Genomic DNA, 25,648 nt, shown 5'->3' with positions numbered 1-25,648 from the left:
TACACTTTTGAAATAATACAAGTTGAAATTTACCTTTTTTCCGTGTCCACACATAAGACATAGAGGAAAAATTGTCAAATCAATTTTGTTACATTAGTTTTATGGAAGAGAGTAGTTTAAATGTTTAATAGTTTAGTAGCTGTAATGTTTTACTGTATTTAATGCCAAATTAACCCGAAACCCACACAATCATATGAATCTAGTGTTACATTACACATAAATGGAAATTAGTTTCGTTAGCAATGTTAAAAAAATGGAATAGAATTTGCAAAATCCCAATACATAACATACTGAATTTGTTAACATTCTTTTAAAAGGTCGTCGTATATAGACACCTCTCTCTTCACAGTTTTTGCCAATATAACACTATATCCTAGAAAACAGAACTTGGTAAATCCAAACTAACAAGTAAATATGTCTGTTTCATCTTAAACATTACTTTTTGTACAATGGTAAATATTGTTTTTGAAAAACTAAATCCTACATTATAGAATTTTGTAAACCCAAACCAACAAATAAATATATAGGTTCTATTTTAAACCCCTAAACTAATGTTAAAGAGATTTTTTTAAACAATTGTAAACCCTACAAGATAAAACTTTCTAAATTATACTAAATTTGCATATATTTGTTCTTCCTAGAACATGCCACGATATTAAATGCATGTGTAAATTGATTAAATCTAAACCCTACAAGATATAATTTTATGAAGATGAGTTCTATCGAGATGATGTACTAGGCTATCAACCGCGTATTGTAAAACGGGGAGAATTTTCCAGTTAGTTTTGATAATGTTGTGACTCATTCAGGGGAGAATGAAGATGTATCTGGTGATGTTGTTTAGGTGTTTGAACTGATGAGTTTACAAACATAGTCAAAAAGGGGGAGAATGAAGATGTATGGGATTGTCTGAACTAGTATTTGTGTGATTCAAGACGTGATACAGGATTGCTGTTGTTTTATGTGCTTGAGAAGATTTTAGAAGATTTGAGAAGACAATATTGAAAGACGGTTTTAGGATGAATTGAAGAGGAAAACTACTATTTCTTTGGTTAATTAAATTGGAGTTTTACAAGGAAAAGGAAAATAACAAAAATGAAAAAGGCTTGTTCTTATGAAATTTTGGAAATCTTCTCCTATGGTGATTAGGAAGTCTTGATGGGTATATAAGGAGGTGTTGGGCACGTCCTAGAGAGGCAAGAGAGCTGAGGCATAAAGGTTAGAACCCTAGAGAGCTTTCTGTTGGTGTGTAACTTAGTTTCGCGGTTTGGTGCTTGTGTTATTCAAGATTCTTTGTTCATGGGTGTGACGTGTGTGTGAAGGTTGCTCACGAGAGTTGAAAATCTGAAGTCTAGGCTCAGGGGGAGTTTAGCCCAAGGTTAGGTTATCTTGGTTTGAATCTAGGCTCGGTGTAAGTTTAGTTAAGGGTAGAGATTTATCCTTAAGATTTCATGTTATAGAACGAAGCGGTGAATTAAGAGGGTTGTGCTTGATTTACGTGTTTGCGAATATGTTGTATTTGTTTTCTTGTTCTAGTGGAATCGAAATCTGGACGTGGTCCCAGGGAGTAAGAAAAACTGAACCTCGTTAACAAAGCTCTTGTGTTATTTACTTTATGCACTTTATTATTTGCACCTCATCCGCATTTACACAAGGTAGGCAAGTCTGAACCGTGTTTCAGCATCTCTGGATTTTCCCCAGCAATAATCTAAACTGCAGAATCAAATGAAAACTACAAAATCTAATGAAAATGTTTCATCTTTATGCTTACTGGTATTGATGGAAAGCATGCTTCCTCATCTTCAATCCCTTTTGATCCTTTTACATCACCCCCAGGTACGAAAATTAGATAAAGTGATGGATAGAATCTGAAAATATGAACTTGGTAAGAGAGATAAGGGGCTTCCGCTTCTTATTCCTCTTCAACAACACCAAGTACGAATTAGATAATCGATTTCATCTTTAATCATTAATAAAAAAAATTATTATAACAGAGACACACTCAAATCCTCAGCAGAATTAATAATTTATAACGAAAATAAGCTAATCACCATTCATGGAAGTGGCGGCAACAATTTGGACCAGGACCACCATCACGCAATCTAAAAAAGAAAAAGGTAAGGAATGAGGAGAGGTTTTTTTTTTAACTAATACAATAGAAACATAATAGACAACTGTTGATAGTGCAACAGGGTTAATTGTGTAAATATTATAGAAAATATAGTCAGTATAAGGTTTTAATGGTTACTATGGTTACACAGTTAATTATTAAATTTTTTTGGGTTATACAGTGCAATTCCCCATCCTCTTAAACTATTTGTCTAATTCGATATATATAAAAAATATCTAGCATAAAAAGTCTTTTTTCTCCCAGATACGATTATCAAGAAACCTTTCCCAACCAAGCTTTTCGGCGCCGGCGAGGTCCTTGCCCACCGGCGTCGGGATCTAATCGACCAATTTCTTGCTCAGCTCTTCTCTATCTTTTTTAGTGTAGCCTTTTTTTAAGTTTTCCCCCAATTTGTTCTCTTCTCTAACCCTTCTCAAACCCTGATAAAACCTGTCTCGAATTACACCAACGAAAAGCGTATATCCCGCAGATCTGTCACTCACCAGAAAAAATCTCTTCACAAATTTCGGGCACCAAACATTCTCATTCCTCACCTTGGTTTTTTCAAGAGAAACTAGGATTTTCCCCAGTGGACCTAGATTCCATCGCCAATCTAAACCGAGGTCACCGACTGTTCCTGTCGATCTTTAAATCACCGAAGATGCGCTTTGCAGCACAAACCTCTCCGCTCCTCTCGGGCAGCCGTCACAATTTTGCTTCAGCTTGGAAATCGTTTGTAAAGCTAGGATTTTCTCCAGTGGACCTAGCTACCAATGGCGACTCTTACCACGGCTACCGCATGGTGCCACTGATCTCTCACTCACCGGAGAAGTCTGCTACACCGCAGATCTCTCTGCAGTTCTCGGGCGGCGACCAATCTCGACAAACTTTGCGGCTCTTCCTTCTGAAACAAGAGTTTTCCCTAGTGGACCTAGTTTTCAGCTTAGGCCCATTAAGTCAAAAAAGCCTTGAGTCCATCAAATCCTATCATATATGCAACAATAGCAAGTTAAACCCCAATTCCTCACCGTCTATGACTCGCCATTGCCAAGATCTGTCCGGTTTCCCGATAACCAATGGTCGAAGACTCCATTGGCGAAAGGTAACACCAGCTTTGCTTTGGCTACTCATACATTTTGTACAGAACCTGGCTTTTGTTGTTTTTAGGGGCTTGCGGTTGAGTATAAATAAATACGGTTCTTTAGTCTATGCTTCTCAATCTGTTCTAGCATAAGTCAACTAGTTTAGATAACGATTTTGTAGTTAACTTCTCATGAGCGCTAATGTTGGAATGGAAGAAGAAACATAAGATATGATGAATCAATTCTTAACGAGAAGGGACAACCGTTCCGAGGAAAAGAAAAACCTCTCTTCTCTCTCCTCTTCTTTAAGCTTCGTTTCAGATTTCCGGAGGCCTTGATCTTCATTCCCTCAGATTGCTAGGTGTTTGTAGAGGGTGTGGTTTTCTCCTTTCTCGACGTAGATGCAGAACCGGCGTGGCGGCAGGAGAGCGCCGCTACAGACCCTCTGGTTTGAAGACGCTGCCGAGTGGTGTAGCTGTCAACTCTCGTGGCTCACCCGTCGTGTCGGAAATAGATCTACGGCGGAAGTAGATGGAGGGGAAGGAGGGTTGCTGATTTGCCTTGAAGGTTAACGGTGGTTCCTTTTGGATCTCGCCGGCTGCCGCGGATTCAGAGTGCCTAGGGTTTCCGATTGAGCCATCGGTCCTAACCACCGCCGCGTCTTACTTCCTTCTTGGCCGGTTCGAAGGGATCTAGTTCGGCGAGTTGAGGACCCGCTAGATCTGGGAAGGAGAGGTTACGCCCGAAGTTGGTGGCTTGCTTGGTCTAGGAGCTGTCAACGGCGTGCTGCGACGTTGGAGGTTGATTATTACTCTTTTTATTAATTAAAAAAATTCAAAACATAAAATAAAATTATTTTTTGTCTAGTGTGGAATTGTAAATACCGCTGGATAATAGCTATCTTCAAAAACATACTGCGGTTCAGTGAATTTTGTTCACCCTAAAAAAACGCATACGGTGTTTTATTCTTTTTTGTAGAATACCGCATATTAGGTGAAATCACGTCAATGGTAACATAGACCCATTTTTAAAAACAAATCTTGAAATACGCTTTTTATAAGGTTACCATTCACTGCCATAGCCTACAAATTGACGTGTTTTTATCAGCAATATTTGGATTCTATTTCAAATATCAACGATCGTGATTTGTGTGAGTCATAAGAAGTTGACGATTCCTTATTATTTTGTTTTTATAAATTTATTCAAGCTAATTACAAATAGAGGTGTCAAGTCGGCCTGTCCGCATCCAAGTAGCCCGTCCTGTCACAGGTTTTTGTTTTTCTGTACCACAACAGATTTAATACACTTTTTGTTTTTCTAATCAATTGTAATTAAAAAAAGAGAGCTAATACACCTTTTTGTCAACTAATTATATTACACATATCACACGTTTAAACAACTCTTCCCGTTTTTTTTTATATTTATTATCATCTCTAATCTCATATCCACTAACAACTTAACATCAATCAACAACAGCGGAAACTAAACAATATTATTAAACCAAAAAAAATCCAACAATGATCCAATAAACCAATAAAGTTAATAACCAAATTCAACATCGTACAATGTTCTATCAACCCAACTCTAGCAACCTAACAAAAGCTAGACCACAATCAATAAGCCTCTAGAACATTCTCCTCTTCATCGCCTTGATTCCACGATCACACTTTGCCTTTACCTGCACCACGAACACAAATTAAGAAGCATGAGTATTGTCATAAACACTTAGTGAGACAATCCTCCCATCTATTGGGCTATACACAAAAGCAACTGAGATTCCAATGTTAAACATGCAACAAACAAACACAAATAAACAAGGAAAACAAGTGTCAGCCTCCTGTTGATGAAACGACTCGACCCGTTTTTTTTTAATAAATAATAATAATAATAATAATAATAATAATAATAATAATAATAATAATAATAATAATAATAATAATAATAATAATAATAATCTACAACTAGTGGTCTCATACCCACTAGCCACCTAGCCACAATCAAACCAAACAGCAGAAAATAAACCATACAATAACCAAATAAATATCCAATAAATAACCAATATGTAAAACATAACAATTATCCAATACTCAAACAACATGAAACATAGAACCAGCAACCTAACAATGTTCTAATGACCCAATTCTAGCAACCTAGCAATACCAGTAAACAACCAATCGAGTCCCTAGAACATCCTCCTCTTCATTGCTTTGATCCCACGATCACACTTTGCCTTTACCTGCACCACAAACATAAATTGAGATGCATGAGTATTTTATAAACACTCAGTAAGGCAATCTTCCCAACTATTGGGCTATACACACAAGCAATAGAGACATCTCTAACCATCAACCAACAATCAACAACCAACAATAACAAACCAGGGCTATGCATCGACCGACACCAACCATGCATCGACCGACACCAACTGGGATTGCATCGACCGACACGCACACTGCATCGACCGACGCATGCTCGACATAGCACGAAAACCCTAGTTGCATCGACCGGCACCTCCACATGGCATCGACCGATGTTCCTAGGTCAAACGCGTCGTCCTCGCATTCGCATTGATCGACACATAAAGTGCATCGACCGATGCACATGCCAAGCATTGTTTTTCCCCGAAGCTTCTCGTCGTATCTTCGTTCCTACAACCAACAAACTCGCTCCTAAGCCACAAGAAAGCTTCACAAAGTCCCAAATAACATTCTAACAGCCTAAACAACACATAAACAAGCAGATCAGAGAAATCTCCAGCTTAGATAAGCCATGGTCATATACTTACCTTTGCCAAGATGATTCTGAACCTCAAACAAGCAAGAAAACACTTTCAGGAAGCTCCTACAACAATCCCAGCTACAAATCTCTACAGGAACAACTTCCAATCTCCCAAAAATCCTCAAGAACACTCAAAAACACTTAAGAACACTTTTTCTCTCTTTCCTTTCTCTCAAAAGAAGCTAAACACGACTAATGAGACAGAAACGCGAGTCAAGGGTTTTTCCTTCACCCAAAACGCAGCGTTTAACTTAAACTCGTCCGCACAAAACCGACCTTGCATCGATCGATGCATCCCGTAAACCGGGACTCCGGTTCGCGGATGTTACAATTCTCCCCCACCAACATAGATTCGTCCTCGAATATCCAACTACCATCAGTCAAGGACTCCAGTGCAACCGTCTCTATGGCCTGCACCACCACCGACCGATCTACGAAAGGGTCTCCTCTAGTCGATAGATTCACGTTCTAGACATTATTTGCTCTCGACTTTTGGACTTTCCTTTACTCATAGGCCTTAACCTTGAGTTTTTTTGGCTCCTCCTCAGGCCTAAGCCTGCATGCCATAATGTTGGCTCCTCATCGGGCCTAAGCCCACATGCCATAATATATAAGGAAGTCCAATATTTGTCACTCGGGTTGCCACCCTACACCGCGCACCCGGATCATCATCCGAAGTCAATATACCAACCATACTCCCAAGCCACAAAGTCTCAGAATATGGTAGTACTAGGAGAACTAAAAGTTCCCCAACAGTCGCGAGCAAACAATTCTGAATACGTCTGAGCCGTATCCCTAACCAAGTTTCCTTCTTGTGGCTCGCGTAAAACATCACAATGTCTTACCAACCACATATCCCCTCACTGGAATACCTCATGACCACACAAGGATCATATACATGCCACACGAACCACCACAAACGCCAAACAAATATCCTAAACAGGACCGCCTCCAAGGCCAAACAAATGTCCTAAACAGGACTGCCACAAAGGCCAAAGAAATGTCATCAACATGACCGTCACAAAGACCACTTGTCCCGAAGGACCGTCACGAAGACAACTCGTCCCGAAGGACCGTCACGAAGACCACACGTCCCGAAGGACCGTCACGAAGACCACACATCCCGAAGGACCGCCTAAACAGGCACATTGGCTAAACAGCCCACCACAAAGGCCACACAATTGGCTAAACAGTCCGCCACAAAGGCTACAAAATTGGCTAAACAGCCCGCCACAAAGGCCACACAATGTCTCAAAAGACCGCCACACACGGGCACAACGACTCAAAATTCCGCCACGAAGGCCACACAAGCCCTACCAAGGCTCACAACCACTAAAAATGGACAAATTCTAACTCACATAAAACTTTCTATTTTTAGAACTTTCTACTTTTTCAAACTTTCCCCTTTTAGAAACTTTTATACCAGGAAATTTCGTACTTCGAGCACCACCTCATCTTGTTACTTAGTCGCAAAACCAACGACCCCTAAGCGACCAAGTAAACAAGAGAGATGGGCTGGAATACTCCATTTCTGCTCCAGCCATGGAATACACCTGGGACCAGGCTAGACAAGTTCAAGTTGCGACCTGCTTCTCGAACCACTTCTTGAACCTAGCCTTCATCCTTGCTTCTGGCTCCCAAGTCTGCTCTTAAACACCATCACAGTCCCAAAGGACTCTCATCAAAGGAACCTTCTACTTCCGAATTTCCTTGATTCTCCTCTCGAGAACCCTCACTGGTCTCGCATCCAAAGTCATGTTAGGATGAAGATACTCAGGAATCTTAGCCAACAACTGATCATCCTCACAGAGACACTTCCGCAACATAGACATATGCTACCGGTCCCACCCACTCAATCACTTTGAACGGACCCATATACCTCAGACTCAACTTAGTCTCAGTCAATGACCTGTTCGGATCCTGCAACATGGCCTTCTTGAGTTACACTCTGTCTCCTATCTGAAACTCAAGATCTCTCCTCCTCCTATCGGTATAACTCCTCTTCCGATCCTGAGCTTCCTTCATGTTCAGCTTGAGAACCCGAATCTTTTCTGAGTCTCCTGAACAAAACTAGCACCATACACGCTCCTCTCCCCCACCTGATTCCAGCATAACGGTGTACGACATGACCTCCCATACAAAGCCTCATAAGGAGCCATCCCAATGCCCGCCTGATAGCTGTTGTTGTAAGCAAACTCTACCAGGTTTAGGTGATCTGCCCAATGGCCACCCAAATCGAACAGACATCCTCAGCAAATCCTCTAACGTCTAGATCGTCCTCTCTAATTGTCCATCTGTCTGGGGATGATAAGCTGTACTCATATGCATCTTAGTGCCCATCTCCGCCTGAAATGCCCTCTAGAACACCGAAGTGAACTTAGAATCCCTATCAGACACATTACTCGTTAGCACCCCATGTAACCTGACTATCTCCCTCACATATTTCTTAGCCAAGAACGCTGCTCCATCAGTCTTTTTAATGGCCAGAAAATGTACAGACTTAGTCAACCGGTCCACAATGACCCAGATAGCATTAAAGGTCCGAGACAATGGCAGTCCTACCATGAAGTCCATCTGATCATATCTCACTTCCACTCTGGAATGGGAAGACTCTTTAGTAACCCGTGTGCAACCTGATGCTCAGCTTTCACTAGCTAGAAAACATCGCACCTCGTGACCCAACTAGCTACATCCTTCTTCATCCCGACCCAATGATAGTACCTCTTGAGATCATTGTACATCTTAGTCGCTCCTGGATGAATAAAGAACTTGCTCGCATGAGCCTCCCTCAAGATCTCCTGTCTCAACTCCTCATCCTTGGGCACACAAATCCGCCCATGCACTAAAATAGTACCATTAGCCGAAACCTGATACTCAAAATCAACATCCTTTGAGGCATTCACCAGCCCCAAGTCCTCCTTCTGAGCCAACCGCACTCTGCTCAGAAGATCTGCTCTATTAACCGCCTCCCAACCCAACGGCTCCTAAGAAATAACACAGAAACTCAACTCACTGATCTCTCCTACCAGAGACTCTATAACCTGTTCCTGAGAAAAAGCTGCCCTCTTCTGAATCAGAGCATATGCAACCAAGTTAGCCTTACTAGGGTGATAGACTATCTCCAAATCATAGTCCGCCACAAACTCCATCCACCGCCACTGCCTCAAGTTCAGCTTGGACTGAGTGAATATGTACTTCAGGCTCTTATGATCTATAAACACCTGTACCTTTGCACTATAAAGATAAGATCTCAAAATCTTCAGGGAAAAAACTACATCAGCCATCTCCAAATCATGAGTAAGATAGTTGTCCTCATGCTTCCACAACTGCCGCGAAGCGTAGGCAATCATCTTCCCATGCTGCATCAACACACACCCCAAACCAACTCTAGATGCATCTGCATAAACCACATAGAGTTCTCCCTACTCATGCAAAGCCAATACTGGCGTAGTAGTCAACATCTCCTTAAGGCTTGCAAAGCCCTCCTCGCACTCCTGTGACCAAACAAAAGGAAGATCCTTCCCAGTCAACTTAGTCATCGGACGTGCCTTGCTTGCAAAGCCCTGCACAAATCTCATGTAGTAACCTGCCAAACTAAGGAAACTCCTGATCTCTGTGGCATTCTGCGGTCTAGGCCAATCTCTGATAGCTTAAATCTTCTCCGGATCTACAAAAACCCCCTCTGCCGAAACAATATGACCCATAAAACCCATCTCAGGCTGCCAAAAACTGCACTTGCGCAATTTAGCAAACAGCTTCTGCTCCCGCAGCTTCTCTAGAACTGCCCTCAAATGCATTGCATGCTCCTCAAGACTCTTGAAATAAACCAGGATATCGTCGATGAAAATGATGACAGACACGTCCAGAAACTCCTGAAACACGTTGTTCATCAATCTCATAAACGCTGTTGGCGCGTTAGTCAAACCAAACGGCATCACCTCAAACTCATAATGCCCATACCTCGTCCTGAACACAGTCGTCCTAACATCTGCCTCATCTATCGGAATCTGATGATAACTCGACGACAGATCTATCTTGGAGAACCAAGTAGCACATCTCAACTGATCCAACAACTCATCGATCCTGGGAAGAGGGTACATGTTCTTCACAATGACCCGGTTCAAACCCCTGTAATCTATGTACAAGCGGAAACTCCCATCCTTCTTCTTAAGAAATAACACCGGCGCTCTCCACGGTGATAGACTAAGATAAATGAATCCCTTGCTCAAAAGATCCTCCAACTGCTTCTTTAGCTCTACCATCTCTGCTGGAGCCATCCTGTAAGGAGCCTTGGATAACGGCGTCATCCCCGGTTCCAGTTTAATCATGAAAGGATCAGACCGAGATGGTGGTAATCCCTGCGATGACTGAAACACATCCTCAAATTCTTTAACAACCTGAATACCGCTAACCGTAGACTGCCCTATTGACTCTGGCATTGATATTGTAACCAAATAAGCCTCACGGCCCTTCTCGATCATCTTCCCAGCCTGCATGGTCGAGATCATGAGACTCCCCGAAGTCAGACTAATACCTTGGAAAACCAACTTCCCTCCTGGACGCTCAAACTCCACTTTATCCCGATGGCAATCCAGATGAACCATATGTCGATGCAACCAATCCATCCCGAGAATAACATCATACAACTCCACTGGCTGATAAACAAATCCGTTGGCCACGACTCTCCCGCGATCTGAATATCAACTCCCCTAGCTCGTCCAATGACTCTCAGAAACTTGCCACCCGCAACTCTGACAACTCCTGTACGCTCTCCGCGATCTCCTATGATATCCGCACCCTCCACACACTCTGGGGTAATGAAGCTATGAGTAGCTCCAGAATCAAACATAACATGGGACTTAAACCCGCCCACCAACAAGATCCCTACACTAAATCCATGTGTTGAGAACCTAACACTTTATCACAGGCAAATCATAAAATCTGAACCTACTGAAATTCACAATGTTTAAGTACCATAAATTATACCTGTGATCGCCCCGGCACTGGTTCCACCAGTCTCGACTATCGTGTACACCCATGGCGCCTGCTTAATTTGTGCTACCTGCTGCACTCCAGGCTGCACCACTGCCACTGCCATCTGTTGCAACTTAGGACACTTGGGCTTGATATGCCAAGGTTCCCTACAATGATAGCGTACACAAACCGCTGCCGTTGCAGCACTCCTCTGGGGACAGCTAGCTACCTTGTGATCCATGCTTCCACATCCGAAGCACCCTGCACCACTCGGCCTCTATGTAGCCTCCCACTTCCTCTTGGTTCCCTGCGCACCTTCCAAGAATTTCCCTGATGATGAGCCTTCCTAGGCTGCACCGCCGGATTAATCGTCACTGCCTGTGCCCAGATATCCTCCTGAATCTCTGCTGCTATCTCAACCAGATCTACACGCGTAACATAGCTCGTCCTCTGTAATGGACCCTAAAGTCATCACAAAGAGCCCTCGTAAACCTCCTGATCTGGGCCTCCTCAGACTCCATAGCCTGACGCCCATAAGACAGAAGACGACTGAACTCTAAGTCCAGCTCCCGCACTGACCGTGTCCCCTAAGATAACTGAAGGAATTGCACCTCCATCCGGTCTAATGCCTCTCTCAGAAAATACTTGCGGTTAAACTCCTCCACGAAGTCAGCCCAAGTCATCTCCCTCTGCACTCTCTTAGCAGCCACTGATCTCCACCATACTTGAGCATCACCAATCAAATTGTAGACCTCTATGCCCACCCAAAGCTCCTCAGGACATCTTAGAATCTGGAAGTTACGTTCCACACTTGTCCTCCACGCATCTGTAGCAGTAGGATCTCTACCACCCAAAAACCATGCAGAATCAATGTTACGCATCTCCCTCAGCATAGACACGTAACAACCATGTGCTCCCACATCCGCAGCCACTGGCTGTCGCTCCTCCGCCATCACTTGTGGCACTACCTGAGCTTGAGCCGGTACCACTCCTGGCAACCGCTCCAAAACCTGTGTTAACAAGCCCACAAGATCAACTCCAGGGACTCCACCTGCTGGGACTCCCACACCCGGAACCCTAGCATCACCGACCACTCGAGCACGAACACCGCTCCCTCCGACCACACTTATGGAATCCTCCTGGACACCCTGCGACTCACCAACACCCTCATCTGTCACACTCTGGTCCACAATATCACTTACTGCTGGGCCTCTGCCACGTCCGCATCCACGTCCACGTCCGCATCCATGACCACGACCAGCAACAGCATCCTCTCTAACCATCTCCACTACCATGAACAGAAGACTAAGTGATGTGTGTACAATTTCACTCCAAATCTTTTACCTGAAAAGACTACACAACGACTGAAAGTGCACAGTTAATCAGTGTAGTATTTTAGGAGCGATCCCACAGAGAGTAATAGCAAACACAAATTGAATTATAAGAGAAAGAACTATGGCTAAGACTAAATAAGAGATTGGGGTTTTGGTTTTCCTAATAACTATTGCAAATAAATAAAAACGGATTAAAGCTATAAGACTAAGGCGTTGGGAGTTTTGGGAGTCATCTCAGGGTTTTCATGGTTCTAAGCAATATTAAGTGTCAGATCTAACAAGTAAATACTAATTTTCGGTCTAGGTTCTCAACTATGAAACACTAATGAACTAACAAGCTATTCTCATAGAATGAAAGTCTAAAGTATTCACACACCGTTACTCAACTTTCGCAGGCAACGACGCATGTCAACCAGCTAGTTAAACAAGTTTGATACATTCACCAAACTTCGTAACTCAACTTACGCAGTTTACGAGCAAGGTTTCGGTATAACACTTGTTTGGAGAAGTAGGATAACGCAGTTAGCGCTCCCGTTCTCTAGATCAGTACTTGGTGATCAATCCAAGCATAAGCATTAAGATAAAGATGTCCCTAAAGAACTCTAATATAACCCAACAAAATAAACTACTCGCTCATGATGCAAAGAAACGACATTGATATTATATAGAACAACATCAAAAACGAATCAATACACAAAAGGGGTTCAAAGGAAACTTCTCTATTTTTCACAAAAGTAACTTGATCCCTAAAGCAAAGTAAAAATGAAAGAAATAAGAAAGAGTAGAGATTTGGTGTCTTCGGCAATGGCTTCTAAGAGGAGGTGAGAGAGGACGAGCTTCGACAGCGGTAGAGGAGTCTCTGGTCGTCTCTAGTCGTCTCTTCATCGGCTGCTGGTGGTGTGAATGAAGAACTTAGAGGCACAAAGGAAACACACCTCAAAACCCTAGGCCTTAAGAGTATTTATAGGGTTTTGTTTAGGGTTAGATTTTTGTAAGGGTAAAAACGTCTTCTCTTCTTAAGTGCAGGACAAGGGGCGGCGAAAGAGGCTTCTGGACCGTGTAGGAGGCTTGGACTGGGCCGCAGTGGTGGTCGCTGGTCAGGCCTTGAATGAAAGTCCATCGGCTGGTTGCTTCTCTTTACGTTGGTTTATAACACGTCTCGGTAAATTGGGCATAACTTCCGGACGAATGAATGGATTGACTTGATTCCACTTCGAGGAGAAAGATGACTCTTCCTAAAACGTATTTTCCTTGTCTTTTGGTCCAAATTGCTATAAAACATGTAAAACCTTATTGAAACCTGAAATACTTGATAATAGACATTTTATACTTGAAATCTTATCAAACTCTTCCTAAATGCATATAAAAACTATAGCTAATATGTGTAAAATAATGATGTTATCACTAAGCAAGAAATCTAAACATAACACAAAAACATAAACTCACCGTGGAATCACACAGTAGGCTCGAAGAGGATGTTCTAGGATTTCATGCCACACACAATTAACTAACTCATATAATCAATCAAAGCATGCAAATCCCATACATCTACAACACAAAGCCTAGTGAACATAAACCTAGAAACGTAAGGGCTATGATACCAAACTGAAACGACTCAATCCGTTTCTTTTTTAATAAATAATAAATAATAATAATAATAATAATAATAATAATCTACAACTAGTGGTCCTATATCCACTAGCCACCTAGCCACAACCAAACCAAACAGCGGAAAATAAACCATACAATAACAAAATAAATATCCAATAAATAACCAATATTTAAAACATAACAATTATCCAATACTCAAACAACATGAAACATAGAACCAGCAACCTAGCAATGTTCTAATGACCCAAGTCTAGCAACCTAGCAATACCAGTCAACAACCAATCTAGTCCCTAGAACATCCTCCTCTTCATTGCCTTGATGCCACAATCACACTTTGCCTTTACCTGCACCACAAACACAAATTGAGATGCATAAGTATTTTATAAACACTCAGTAAGGCAATCCTCCCATCTATTGGGCTATACGCACAAAAAATAGAGACATCTCTAACCATCAACCAACAATCAACAACTAATAATAACAAACCCGGACTCTGCACGGCCGCACGTCCTCCGACCGGACTGAACAGCGTCAGCCAAGGTTTCCCGTGCAGCTGTCGCAACAGCCCGCACACCTCCGACTGAAACCTTGAGGTCTCCCTCTAGTCAATATACTCACATCCTAGACGTTGTATGCTCACAACTAAGTGCTTCCTCGGTCCGCGGTCACAAGCAACGAATAATGCCGGCTCGCTATCAGGCTAACCGCCTTAAGCTACGGTATCCAGAAAGTCACTCACACCCACTCACCCGCTCTCAGGTTGCAACCTTCGAGACATATCAGCTCACTGCCGAGCCGCGACAGTTGTGGAAGCATCATACTTGTTTGCTTGAGCGCGTTCTCGGATCGTCATCCGAAACAAACATACCACTCCCACTCTCTGGCCACAAAGTCCATCGACCTATCAGTATCACATGAGTTGGGCCCACACGACTTTGAGCAAACATGTCTGATGCCAACGAGTATCTCCCGACTAGATCTACCTCAACACTTTCCATTTCTGGAATCTGATGCTCAGCCTTCACCAGCTGGCAAGAGTCGCACTTCACAACCCAGTCAGCTACATCCTTCTTCATCTCGACCCAGTGATAATACCACTTGAGATCAGAGTACATCTTCGTTGCTCTTGGATGAATAGAGAACTTGCTCGAGTGAGCCTCTCTCAGTATCTCTTGCCTTAGACCCTCACCCTTAGGCACACAGACCTGACCATGCACAAGGATAGTTCCATTAGCAGAGACCTGATACTCTGAACTCGCAGCCTTATGNAATGACCCAAGTCTAGCAACCTAGCAATACCAGTCAACAACCAATCTAGTCCCTAGAACATCCTCCTCTTCATTGCCTTGATGCCACAATCACACTTTGCCTTTACCTGCACCACAAACACAAATTGAGATGCATAAGTATTTTATAAACACTCAGTAAGGCAATCCTCCCATCTATTGGGCTATACGCACAAAAAATAGAGACATCTCTAACCATCAACCAACAATCAACAACTAATAATAACAAACCCGGACTCTGCACGGCCGCACGTCCTCCGACCGGACTGAACAGCGTCAGCCAAGGTTTCCCGTGCAGCTGTCGCAACAGCCCGCACACCTCCGACTGAAACCTTGAGGTCTCCCTCTAGTCAATATACTCACATCCTAGACGTTGTATGCTCACAACTAAGTGCTTCCTCGGTCCGCGGTCACAAGCAACGAATAATGCCGGCTCGCTATCAGGCTAACCGCCTTAAGCTACGGTATCCAGAAAGTCACTCACACCCACTCACCCGCTCTCAGGTTGCAACCTTCGAGACATATCAGCTCACTGCCGAGCCGCGACAGTTGTGGAAGCATCATACTTGTTTGCTTGAGCGCGTTCTCGGATCGTCATCCGAAACAAACATACCACTCCCACTCTCTGGCCACAAAGTCCATCGACCTATCAGTATCACATGAGTTGGGCCCACACGACTTTGAGCAAACATGTCTGATGCCAACGAGTATCTCCCGACTAGATCTACCTCAACACTTTCCATTTCTGGAATCTGATGCTCAGCCTTCACCAGCTGGCAAGAGTCGCACTTCACAACCCAGTCAGCTACATCCTTCTTCATCTCGACCCAGTGATAATACCACTTGAGATCAGAGTACATCTTCGTTGCTCTTGGATGAATAGAGAACTTGCTCGAGTGAGCCTCTCTCAGTATCTCTTGCCTTAGACCCTCACCCTTAGGCACACAGACCTGACCATGCACAAGGATAGTTCCATTAGCAGAGACCTGATACTCTGAACTCGCAGCCTTATGGGCATTCACCAACCCCACATCACTCTCCTGAGTTTACCGCACCCTGCTCAACAAATCTGCTCGATTAGCTGTCTCCAAGCCCAAAGGCTCCTGTGAGATAACAAATAGCACTAATCTCACCTACTATCGCCTCCATATCATACTCCTGAGCCGAAGCAGTCCGCTTCCGGCTCAAGGCATCAGCAATCAGGTTAGCCTTACCAAGATGGTAAGTTATATCCAGATCATATTCTGCTACCAAATCCATCCAACGCCTTTGCCTCAAATTCAGCTCAGGCTGAGTGAAGATGTACTTCAAGCTCTTATGATCTATAAATATTTGCACCTTCCCGCCATAAAGATAGGACCTCCAAATCTTCAGGGCAAAAACCACCGCTGCCATCTCCAAATAGTGGATAGGGTAATTGGCCTCATGCTTCCGTAACTGCCGCGAAGCATAGGCTATAAACTTGCCCTACTGCATCAGCACACATCCCAACCCAACTCCGGAAGCATTAGTGTNGGACTCCACCTGCTGGGACTCCCACACCCGGAACCCTAGCATCACCGACCACTCGAGCACGAACACCGCTCCCTCCGACCACACTTATGGAATCCTCCTGGACACCCTGCGACTCACCAACACCCTCATCTGTCACACTCTGGTCCACAATATCACTTACTGCTGGGCCTCTGCCACGTCCGCATCCACGTCCACGTCCGCATCCATGACCACGACCAGCAACAGCATCCTCTCTAACCATCTCCACTACCATGAACAGAAGACTAAGTGATGTGTGTACAATTTCACTCCAAATCTTTTACCTGAAAAGACTACACAACGACTGAAAGTGCACAGTTAATCAGTGTAGTATTTTAGGAGCGATCCCACAGAGAGTAATAGCAAACACAAATTGAATTATAAGAGAAAGAACTATGGCTAAGACTAAATAAGAGATTGGGGTTTTGGTTTTCCTAATAACTATTGCAAATAAATAAAAACGGATTAAAGCTATAAGACTAAGGCGTTGGGAGTTTTGGGAGTCATCTCAGGGTTTTCATGGTTCTAAGCAATATTAAGTGTCAGATCTAACAAGTAAATACTAATTTTCGGTCTAGGTTCTCAACTATGAAACACTAATGAACTAACAAGCTATTCTCATAGAATGAAAGTCTAAAGTATTCACACACCGTTACTCAACTTTCGCAGGCAACGACGCATGTCAACCAGCTAGTTAAACANAATGACCCAAGTCTAGCAACCTAGCAATACCAGTCAACAACCAATCTAGTCCCTAGAACATCCTCCTCTTCATTGCCTTGATGCCACAATCACACTTTGCCTTTACCTGCACCACAAACACAAATTGAGATGCATAAGTATTTTATAAACACTCAGTAAGGCAATCCTCCCATCTATTGGGCTATACGCACAAAAAATAGAGACATCTCTAACCATCAACCAACAATCAACAACTAATAATAACAAACCCGGACTCTGCACGGCCGCACGTCCTCCGACCGGACTGAACAGCGTCAGCCAAGGTTTCCCGTGCAGCTGTCGCAACAGCCCGCACACCTCCGACTGAAACCTTGAGGTCTCCCTCTAGTCAATATACTCACATCCTAGACGTTGTATGCTCACAACTAAGTGCTTCCTCGGTCCGCGGTCACAAGCAACGAATAATGCCGGCTCGCTATCAGGCTAACCGCCTTAAGCTACGGTATCCAGAAAGTCACTCACACCCACTCACCCGCTCTCAGGTTGCAACCTTCGAGACATATCAGCTCACTGCCGAGCCGCGACAGTTGTGGAAGCATCATACTTGTTTGCTTGAGCGCGTTCTCGGATCGTCATCCGAAACAAACATACCACTCCCACTCTCTGGCCACAAAGTCCATCGACCTATCAGTATCACATGAGTTGGGCCCACACGACTTTGAGCAAACATGTCTGATGCCAACGAGTATCTCCCGACTAGATCTACCTCAACACTTTCCATTTCTGGAATCTGATGCTCAGCCTTCACCAGCTGGCAAGAGTCGCACTTCACAACCCAGTCAGCTACATCCTTCTTCATCTCGACCCAGTGATAATACCACTTGAGATCAGAGTACATCTTCGTTGCTCTTGGATGAATAGAGAACTTGCTCGAGTGAGCCTCTCTCAGTATCTCTTGCCTTAGACCCTCACCCTTAGGCACACAGACCTGACCATGCACAAGGATAGTTCCATTAGCAGAGACCTGATACTCTGAACTCGCAGCCTTATGGGCATTCACCAACCCCACATCACTCTCCTGAGTTTACCGCACCCTGCTCAACAAATCTGCTCGATTAGCTGTCTCCAAGCCCAAAGGCTCCTGTGAGATAACAAATAGCACTAATCTCACCTACTATCGCCTCCATATCATACTCCTGAGCCGAAGCAGTCCGCTTCCGGCTCAAGGCATCAGCAATCAGGTTAGCCTTACCAAGATGGTAAGTTATATCCAGATCATATTCTGCTACCAAATCCATCCAACGCCTTTGCCTCAAATTCAGCTCAGGCTGAGTGAAGATGTACTTCAAGCTCTTATGATCTATAAATATTTGCACCTTCCCGCCATAAAGATAGGACCTCCAAATCTTCAGGGCAAAAACCACCGCTGCCATCTCCAAATAGTGGATAGGGTAATTGGCCTCATGCTTCCGTAACTGCCGCGAAGCATAGGCTATAAACTTGCCCTACTGCATCAGCACACATCCCAACCCAACTCCGGAAGCATTAGTGTACACAACGTAAGGCTCGTTCTGTTCTGGCAGTACTAACATCGGCGTCATAGTCAACATCTGCTTAAGGCTTGCAAAACTTGTCTCACACTCCGGTGACACACAAATGGAACCTCCTTCCTGTAAGCTTAGTCATTGGTTGTGCCATACTCACAAAATCTTGAACGAATCTCCTGTAATAACCTGCCAACCCCAGGAAACTCCTGATCTTAGTGGCACTATGTGGCCTTGGTAACATGAAACAACAATAATTCGACTGTGGGTTATTCCAACATTTCTTTTTATAATTAAAAATCTGCAACCATTCCGCAGATTTTTGATAAAATAAAAAATCTGTTATCACTTCATGTCAATCTAGTAATTATTTTCTCGTCAACAAATCGGTAATGTGACGACAGACTTATAGTCTCTTAAACAAAACTGAAACGACTAATTAAAAAAAATCTGTCATATAGTATGAAAGTTTGTGGTAACAACAACAATAAGTCTATCGTAGAAAAGAAAATCTGCCACTAAAATTAAATCTCTTGTAACGAACTACAAAAAAATCTGTCGAATAAAATAAATCTGCCGTGGAAAATATGTCGCAAATAAGAAAATCTGTCACGTATAAAGAAATCTGTGACAACCGAACAGCAGACTTTTAAAAAAAAATTAGAAATTTCCTCCTCGTACGAAAAAAATTGAAGGGATATTTTGGTATTTTTTTTTATTAAAACGAAAAAGGATGTTTTAGAAAAAAAATAATTTAAATAACCGTAATATTTTATGAATTACTTAGGTAATAAACCCTATAATTTGGGTCAACCTAGTTTTTTTCCCTTAAAATATTTATAACGTCTAATTTGCAAATTTATTGTAGAACTTTAGAAAATGTATACAGTCATTAGAGCATCTATAGTAGGAATCTCTCTCCAAATTTTCAACTAATATTAAAATGAAGGGAATTTTGTTTAATGTACCACATTTCCCACAAAACTTTCTAAATGTACCACAATCGAGATTTCTTTTCTGATCTACCATAAATGTGAGGTAGAAAGACGTTTTTGCCCTCCTGCTAATATGACAAGTCTCGTAGACAATTTGAGGAGTACAAACTTGTCCATTAGCTTAAATTACTTGTCTAAAACATAAATATAAAAAGGACTAGTTGTCTCTCCTTTGTGCGAGTTTAAAACTAGTCCACCGAGTTAATAAAAATGTTGTTTACTAGAATTTTTGTGAATCATCTAGTGCATGACAAATTTAATAGATGACAAGTGGAAATTGTGGAAAAGTGTAAAACTTATCTATCGAGTAAATAAAGTATTGTCTTTGTAAAATAACTTGTCCATGATAAGATTAATAGTGGACAACCTGGTGCGTTTAATTGGTCCATCGGTCTTGCAAGGAGAAGCGGAAGACTATGCCAACGACGAATTTAATAGAGGACAAGTGGACATTGTGGACAAGTGTAAAACTTGTCTATCGAGTAAATAAAGTATTGTCTTTGTAAAATAACTTGTCCATGATAAGATTAATAGTGGATAACCTGGTGCGTTTAATTGGTCTATCGGTCTTGCAAGGAGAAGCGAAAGACTATGCCAACGACGAATGGTCAGATCCGGTAGTGAAAGTAAGACCAGCGACAGAACTAAAAAGCAAGGGCCAAGAGATATATATATGAGGAGGCGATCTGGCGGTTCCGGTTGGTCCGGCGAAAGAGCTCTGACGAAAGAGCTCCAGCGATGGCGGTGGTAAGAAAAGATCCGAAAAGAGATGAAGACGAAGATGCGGAGGAGGATGACGGAGCTCCGAACGGAGAAGAACCAGGCTGAGAAGAACCAGACAGAGACATGGCGGTTACTGATTCTCTTCTTCTTCCACTCACTGGTTCACTCTCTTCTTCGCCGGCGTTTGAAAAAAAAACAAAAATAAGAGTTTGATATGGTCACTCTCTTCTGCAATGTAAAATAATTTGAGGATACAATTGTCATTTTGATATGCAGGTGTGGTACATTGAAAAAAAAGTTTTCTAATGTGGTACATTGAGAAAGCTTGAGTTTCCAATGTGGTATAACTCTTAGAAAACTCTAAAATGAATTTAATAAAAAAGAGAAATTCACTAGAACTCTTTGAGAGACCCTTTTTACACATGTCAAAGTTTTATTGGTTTTTTCTAATTTTTAATTTAAAATCACAAATAAATTATGTGAAAAATCTTAAAATAATATTCATTCGGTCCCAATAGATTAATGTTTTGATACTATCATACATATTAAGAAAAAGTTACATTTTTATTTCTAAATTAATTTATAATTACTTTTTGATCGATAGAAAAACTATAAACCATTAGATAAATGCCTATGTAGAAAAGTATAAAGTAGAAAAATTGTTTTAGTTTTTAAATCTGCAAAATAAATCTTTTAAGAAAAAAATTAATCCTATAACATCAATCTATTAGGGACAGGAGAAATATTAGTGAGAGACTCACACCATCTCTAGTCTCTACCAATACTCTTGCTCTTAGGGCCTGACTGGTTCTCCCGCTACCACCCGCAAACGCTGCGTTTGCGGGTGGTAGCGGTTGCTAGCGATTGGTACCAATCTTACAATCCGCTCTCAATCGCTCCAAACCACTAAGTTCCAAAAGCTGATTCCTGCAAGCGTTTACGGTTGCGGGCGACTGCGGTTAGAATTTTTTTTTTTTTTAACTTGAAACAAATCAATGATAATGATATATTTTTTTTTATATCTTTTACTAACTATTTTATTCATTAAGGATTGGAGAAAATGAAGCACGAATATGATTGAGAATATTAAAAAATAAACAATTTGAAGAAAATAAAATTTCAATTAACAATAAACCATAAAACTTGATGTAAATTTAATGGCACATCGCACATATGTTAAAAATAAATCTAATAAATATAACATTTCATCAGAAATTTTAACAAATAAGAATCAGAAATTTTTAAAAATAAGATTATTTTTTGAAAAATATAAAAACAAATCACGAATCTTCTCAACTACTGCCCCACGAAACTTATTGAGTGTGTGAGATTTAAAAAGAAGATCTACGATCTAAAACATATGTTTTGTCATTTATCAAATTACTTGATTAAATTTTTGGTAAAAAGCTAAATGCATACAGTAATAAATATTTCAATATGAAATTTATTTCTTTTTAAAATAATTATTTTAGTATCTTTTTATTGAATTTTAATTATAAATCAAGTTTAATAAATTTTTTGATATTTTTAAACATTTATATAATTATATATTATATTTATTATGTTTTAACCGCTATTGCACCCGCTGGTCAACCAGTTGTAAACTCCCGCAAACGCACCCATTTTAAAACGTTAAACTAGTCATTCAAAACGCTTAATAATGCTTGAAACCGCAACTATCCGCTTCCGCAATCTCCCGCAAACGCAACCACAAACGCTGCGGTTAACCAGTCGGACCCTTAGACTCTGATTAAAAGTATGTGAGAGTAATTGAGTAATTTAATTTGGTTAGTAGTTGTAAATTGCCATTAGTTGACGAACCAGATTAGTTCTTTACAAATTTAAACTTTGAACCAAACCCACCTGCATGTGATGACTGTTTCTGTTTTAATACATATAATATATTTGTGAGTGATTTACTATTTAACTTCCTTTTACCAACAAAACATATTATTTACACAAGTTTGCAAACTTTTCGTTCATAAAACCAAAGCCTTCTTTTTTTCAGGCCCAAAATCATCTTTTTCATGTGAAATATGAAGAAAAAGTAGGTTGTTAAACTCTTATGGATTATTAGGGTTTTTAGTATTAATTTATGGATCCTCTTCATAGGTAACAAGCCTCTCTAATTATATAAAAACCTAAGTTACATAATAAGAAAGTCTCCACTTTCCTTAACTTTTTTTTTTATAAATAACTTTTCTATTAATAATATTAAGAGGAATTGCAGTGTATAACAAAGAAAAAAACTATATTTAACCCACTAATCATATAAAAATTATACATATTATATTTTATATATTAATTATATATTTTACCCTTACCACTATCCCCTACCAACATAATCACCACCACTTCCGGCGACTATCTCCGAGGACCATTTCCGGCGACCAACTCCGGCGGTCAACCCCGGTGACCACCTCCAGCGGTCAACCCCGGCGACTCCTCCGGTGGTTAACCCCGGCGATCACCTCCAGCGGTCAACTCCGGCGACCACCTCCAGCAGTAAACTCCGGCGACCATCTCTACCATCAACCACCATACCATCTATCCTAAAATGGTAATTTTATCTATTCCTAATCCCACTTTTTAAATTTCTTTGATTAATGTGCTATATTCTTAATTTTATTACTGCATTTGGTTATTGGGCAAATTGACCCTAATATTAAAAGGCTCCCACTAATGGGCTCGGCCTTGAACAATTTACAAGGATCCAACAGTTACAAAAAGAGGAAAACGGCGGACGTTGTCATCACCGAAAAAAACGATCGGATCCTGCTGAATGACCTGAAACAAAAGCTTGAGCAGGAATGTCGGTGGTTGTAGGATCCACGACTTTGCGGCGGATACACCAAATCAAAACTCTTGACATCAGCAACCAAACTCTGTCTCGGATTCTTCTCTGGTGTACCGCCTGACCCGCTACAGATCCTCCGACAAGCTCAAACAACCAATGAGAGGCTCTGCGAAGTCAGGTCATGTGCCTAGCAACCCACTCACTCAGATCTAACACGTCTCTTCCAGCTCCGGTGACCACCGCAACCTCAAGGTAGGTTTGCTTCAATTCGGTCCGGTGGATACGAAAGTCATGACGATTTACTAAGGATGATGGATCAATCCATCTTCCATAAACCGGAACCCATGATAGCCCCTGAGAATGACAAACCTCTAGGTTAACCACCGCAACGACGCAACAATACCGTCCTGCCTTCCTCCGACTTCCGCCGCAACCGCAGCTTCTATTGGATAGGTGAACCAAGGGAAAGCTCCACCGCGACCAAACGCGGCTTGATCTAGAAGCTTCCCGACCTTCCGAAACCGAAGCCATAGCTGCATCAGATGGAAGACAATACCACGCCTCTGTTGCCGGAGATGCAAACCACCCACCGCTGCCTTCCCCTTGTAGATCCAAGACCCACAATAAAGTGCTGCCCAACCATACCTTTCAAAGAAGTCAACCCCGAACCGTAAAGTAACACCTCAGCTGGACGGAGAAAAGTCAAGATCCAGTGAGAGAAACACCAGATCTGACCATCGGAGCTCACCGAAGATAAGCCACGGCTCTCACTTCTCACCAAAGCCAACAAACCCCTCGGCGAGTCCCAACCACAAAATCTTCAACCTAGATCTGCCAAATCCAGCCACGAAAACGATGTCGTCCTCAAGCAAGTCCTCCGAGCCTTCACAAGCAGACACCTCCAAACGAAAGCTCCACTTCACACGCCGAAACATCACCAGAAACCATCAACAAGAAAACAAGACGGGAGACGAAGGACAACCTCATAGAGGGGCGACAATGACAGTAGAAGCAGGGAAAGCTAAGAAAAGAGGGGAAGAAGCCCTCTCCGGTGCCGGGAGGGCAACCAGAGAGGCGACGACACTAGATCTAGGTTTAGAAGAAGGAGAGAAAAAAGAGGAGAGAGAGAGTCGGTCACTTTCCTTAACTTTGTGTACTTTTCTTAATCGTATAGAAGGTTGGCTAAAAGACATGGGAGGTCGGCATGGTGATCTCTGTGGGCTTTTGCCCACAAACCCATTATCAACCTTTACTCGAAATTCTTTGGTTTAAGATTAATCACTTTATCCTCAATTTAGATCGATATGTTGTGGATGTCAATTCATCACCAACATTCATCACTTGTGATTCCACTTTAAACATGGATAAGCAATTAGAGTTGTTTCGTGTGGTACCCACGAGCCACTAGCGATAAGCACAATCAACTTGTTTCATATGAATGTATAAATAAATTATTTGATTTGTTTCTTATCTAATGAAATTATATAAACGACATTTACGCTGAATTATGTAAAGGCTAAAGAGATCATAAAAGTTGCTCTCCACACATTTTACCAATCAAAATGAAAATGATTACTAATACAATACTACCACCTTTTCTCTTGGTTTCAAACAAAAACTGCCTTGTTTTAAAAAACTTTGCCTTATTTTATTTTTTCAATTTAATACTTATATATAATAATAATTAATTTTCCTAAAATTTCCATCTGTAAAAAGAAATGAAGGTAAAAAACTTTAGATTAGTTGGTTTCAGATTTTAAAATATATTTAACAAAAATATTTTTTGACATTGATTTAGTCAATATCGTTAAAATTATTGCATGTTGCCCTATAAATAGAGAGTTATAAGCTATGTAACCTATGTTATATTTACAGGATTTAGTAGTTAGGAAATATAAAGTTCACTATAGTGCTCCGACCGCCACCTCTCAGTGGATCTCATGTATACTCTCAGTACCTGGGTGCACTATCTTTACTGGACCTCGCGTTATCTCACTAGGCCCGTGAGCCGATCCATATCCGACGGTCGATTTGCTACGTCGTGAAGGCTTTAAAAACTTGTTTATCGTCCCTACAAATCACCACATGATCTTTCCTTGTGTTTTGTACTCACTCGCACAGTTCCGACAATCACTTCCCAGAAGGTCACCCATCCTGAAATTACTCCAGCATAAGCACACTTAACTCTGAAGTTCTCTCA

At 41.7% G+C, this 25,648-nt stretch overlaps 1 protein-coding gene and 2 long non-coding RNA genes across 3 annotated transcripts; 1 reads left to right on the top strand and 2 right to left on the bottom strand.

Moving 5' to 3' along the window:
• On the top strand, positions 1,648-4,104 carry LOC104701301. The gene is made up of 2 exons (XR_753797.1): positions 1,648-3,212; positions 3,374-4,104. It is a non-coding gene; the product is annotated as an uncharacterized LOC104701301 (long non-coding RNA).
• LOC104701303 lies at positions 3,342-4,321 on the bottom strand. The gene is made up of 2 exons (XR_753798.2): positions 4,077-4,321; positions 3,342-3,978 (listed from the first exon to the last, which is right to left on the bottom strand). It is a non-coding gene; the product is annotated as an uncharacterized LOC104701303 (long non-coding RNA).
• On the bottom strand, positions 9,621-10,121 carry LOC109125457 (RNA-directed DNA polymerase homolog; the record flags this gene model as incomplete). Its single annotated transcript, XM_019227087.1, has 1 exon — positions 9,621-10,121. A coding segment is annotated over one exon (501 nt), but the record flags the coding sequence as incomplete, so codon positions are not given.

Source organism: Camelina sativa, chromosome 7 (genome assembly GCF_000633955.1).
Source record: "Camelina sativa cultivar DH55 chromosome 7, Cs, whole genome shotgun sequence".
In the NCBI taxonomy this organism is placed as follows: Eukaryota; Viridiplantae; Streptophyta; class Magnoliopsida; order Brassicales; family Brassicaceae; genus Camelina; species Camelina sativa.
This window is presented reverse-complemented; position numbering and strand designations above follow the sequence as displayed.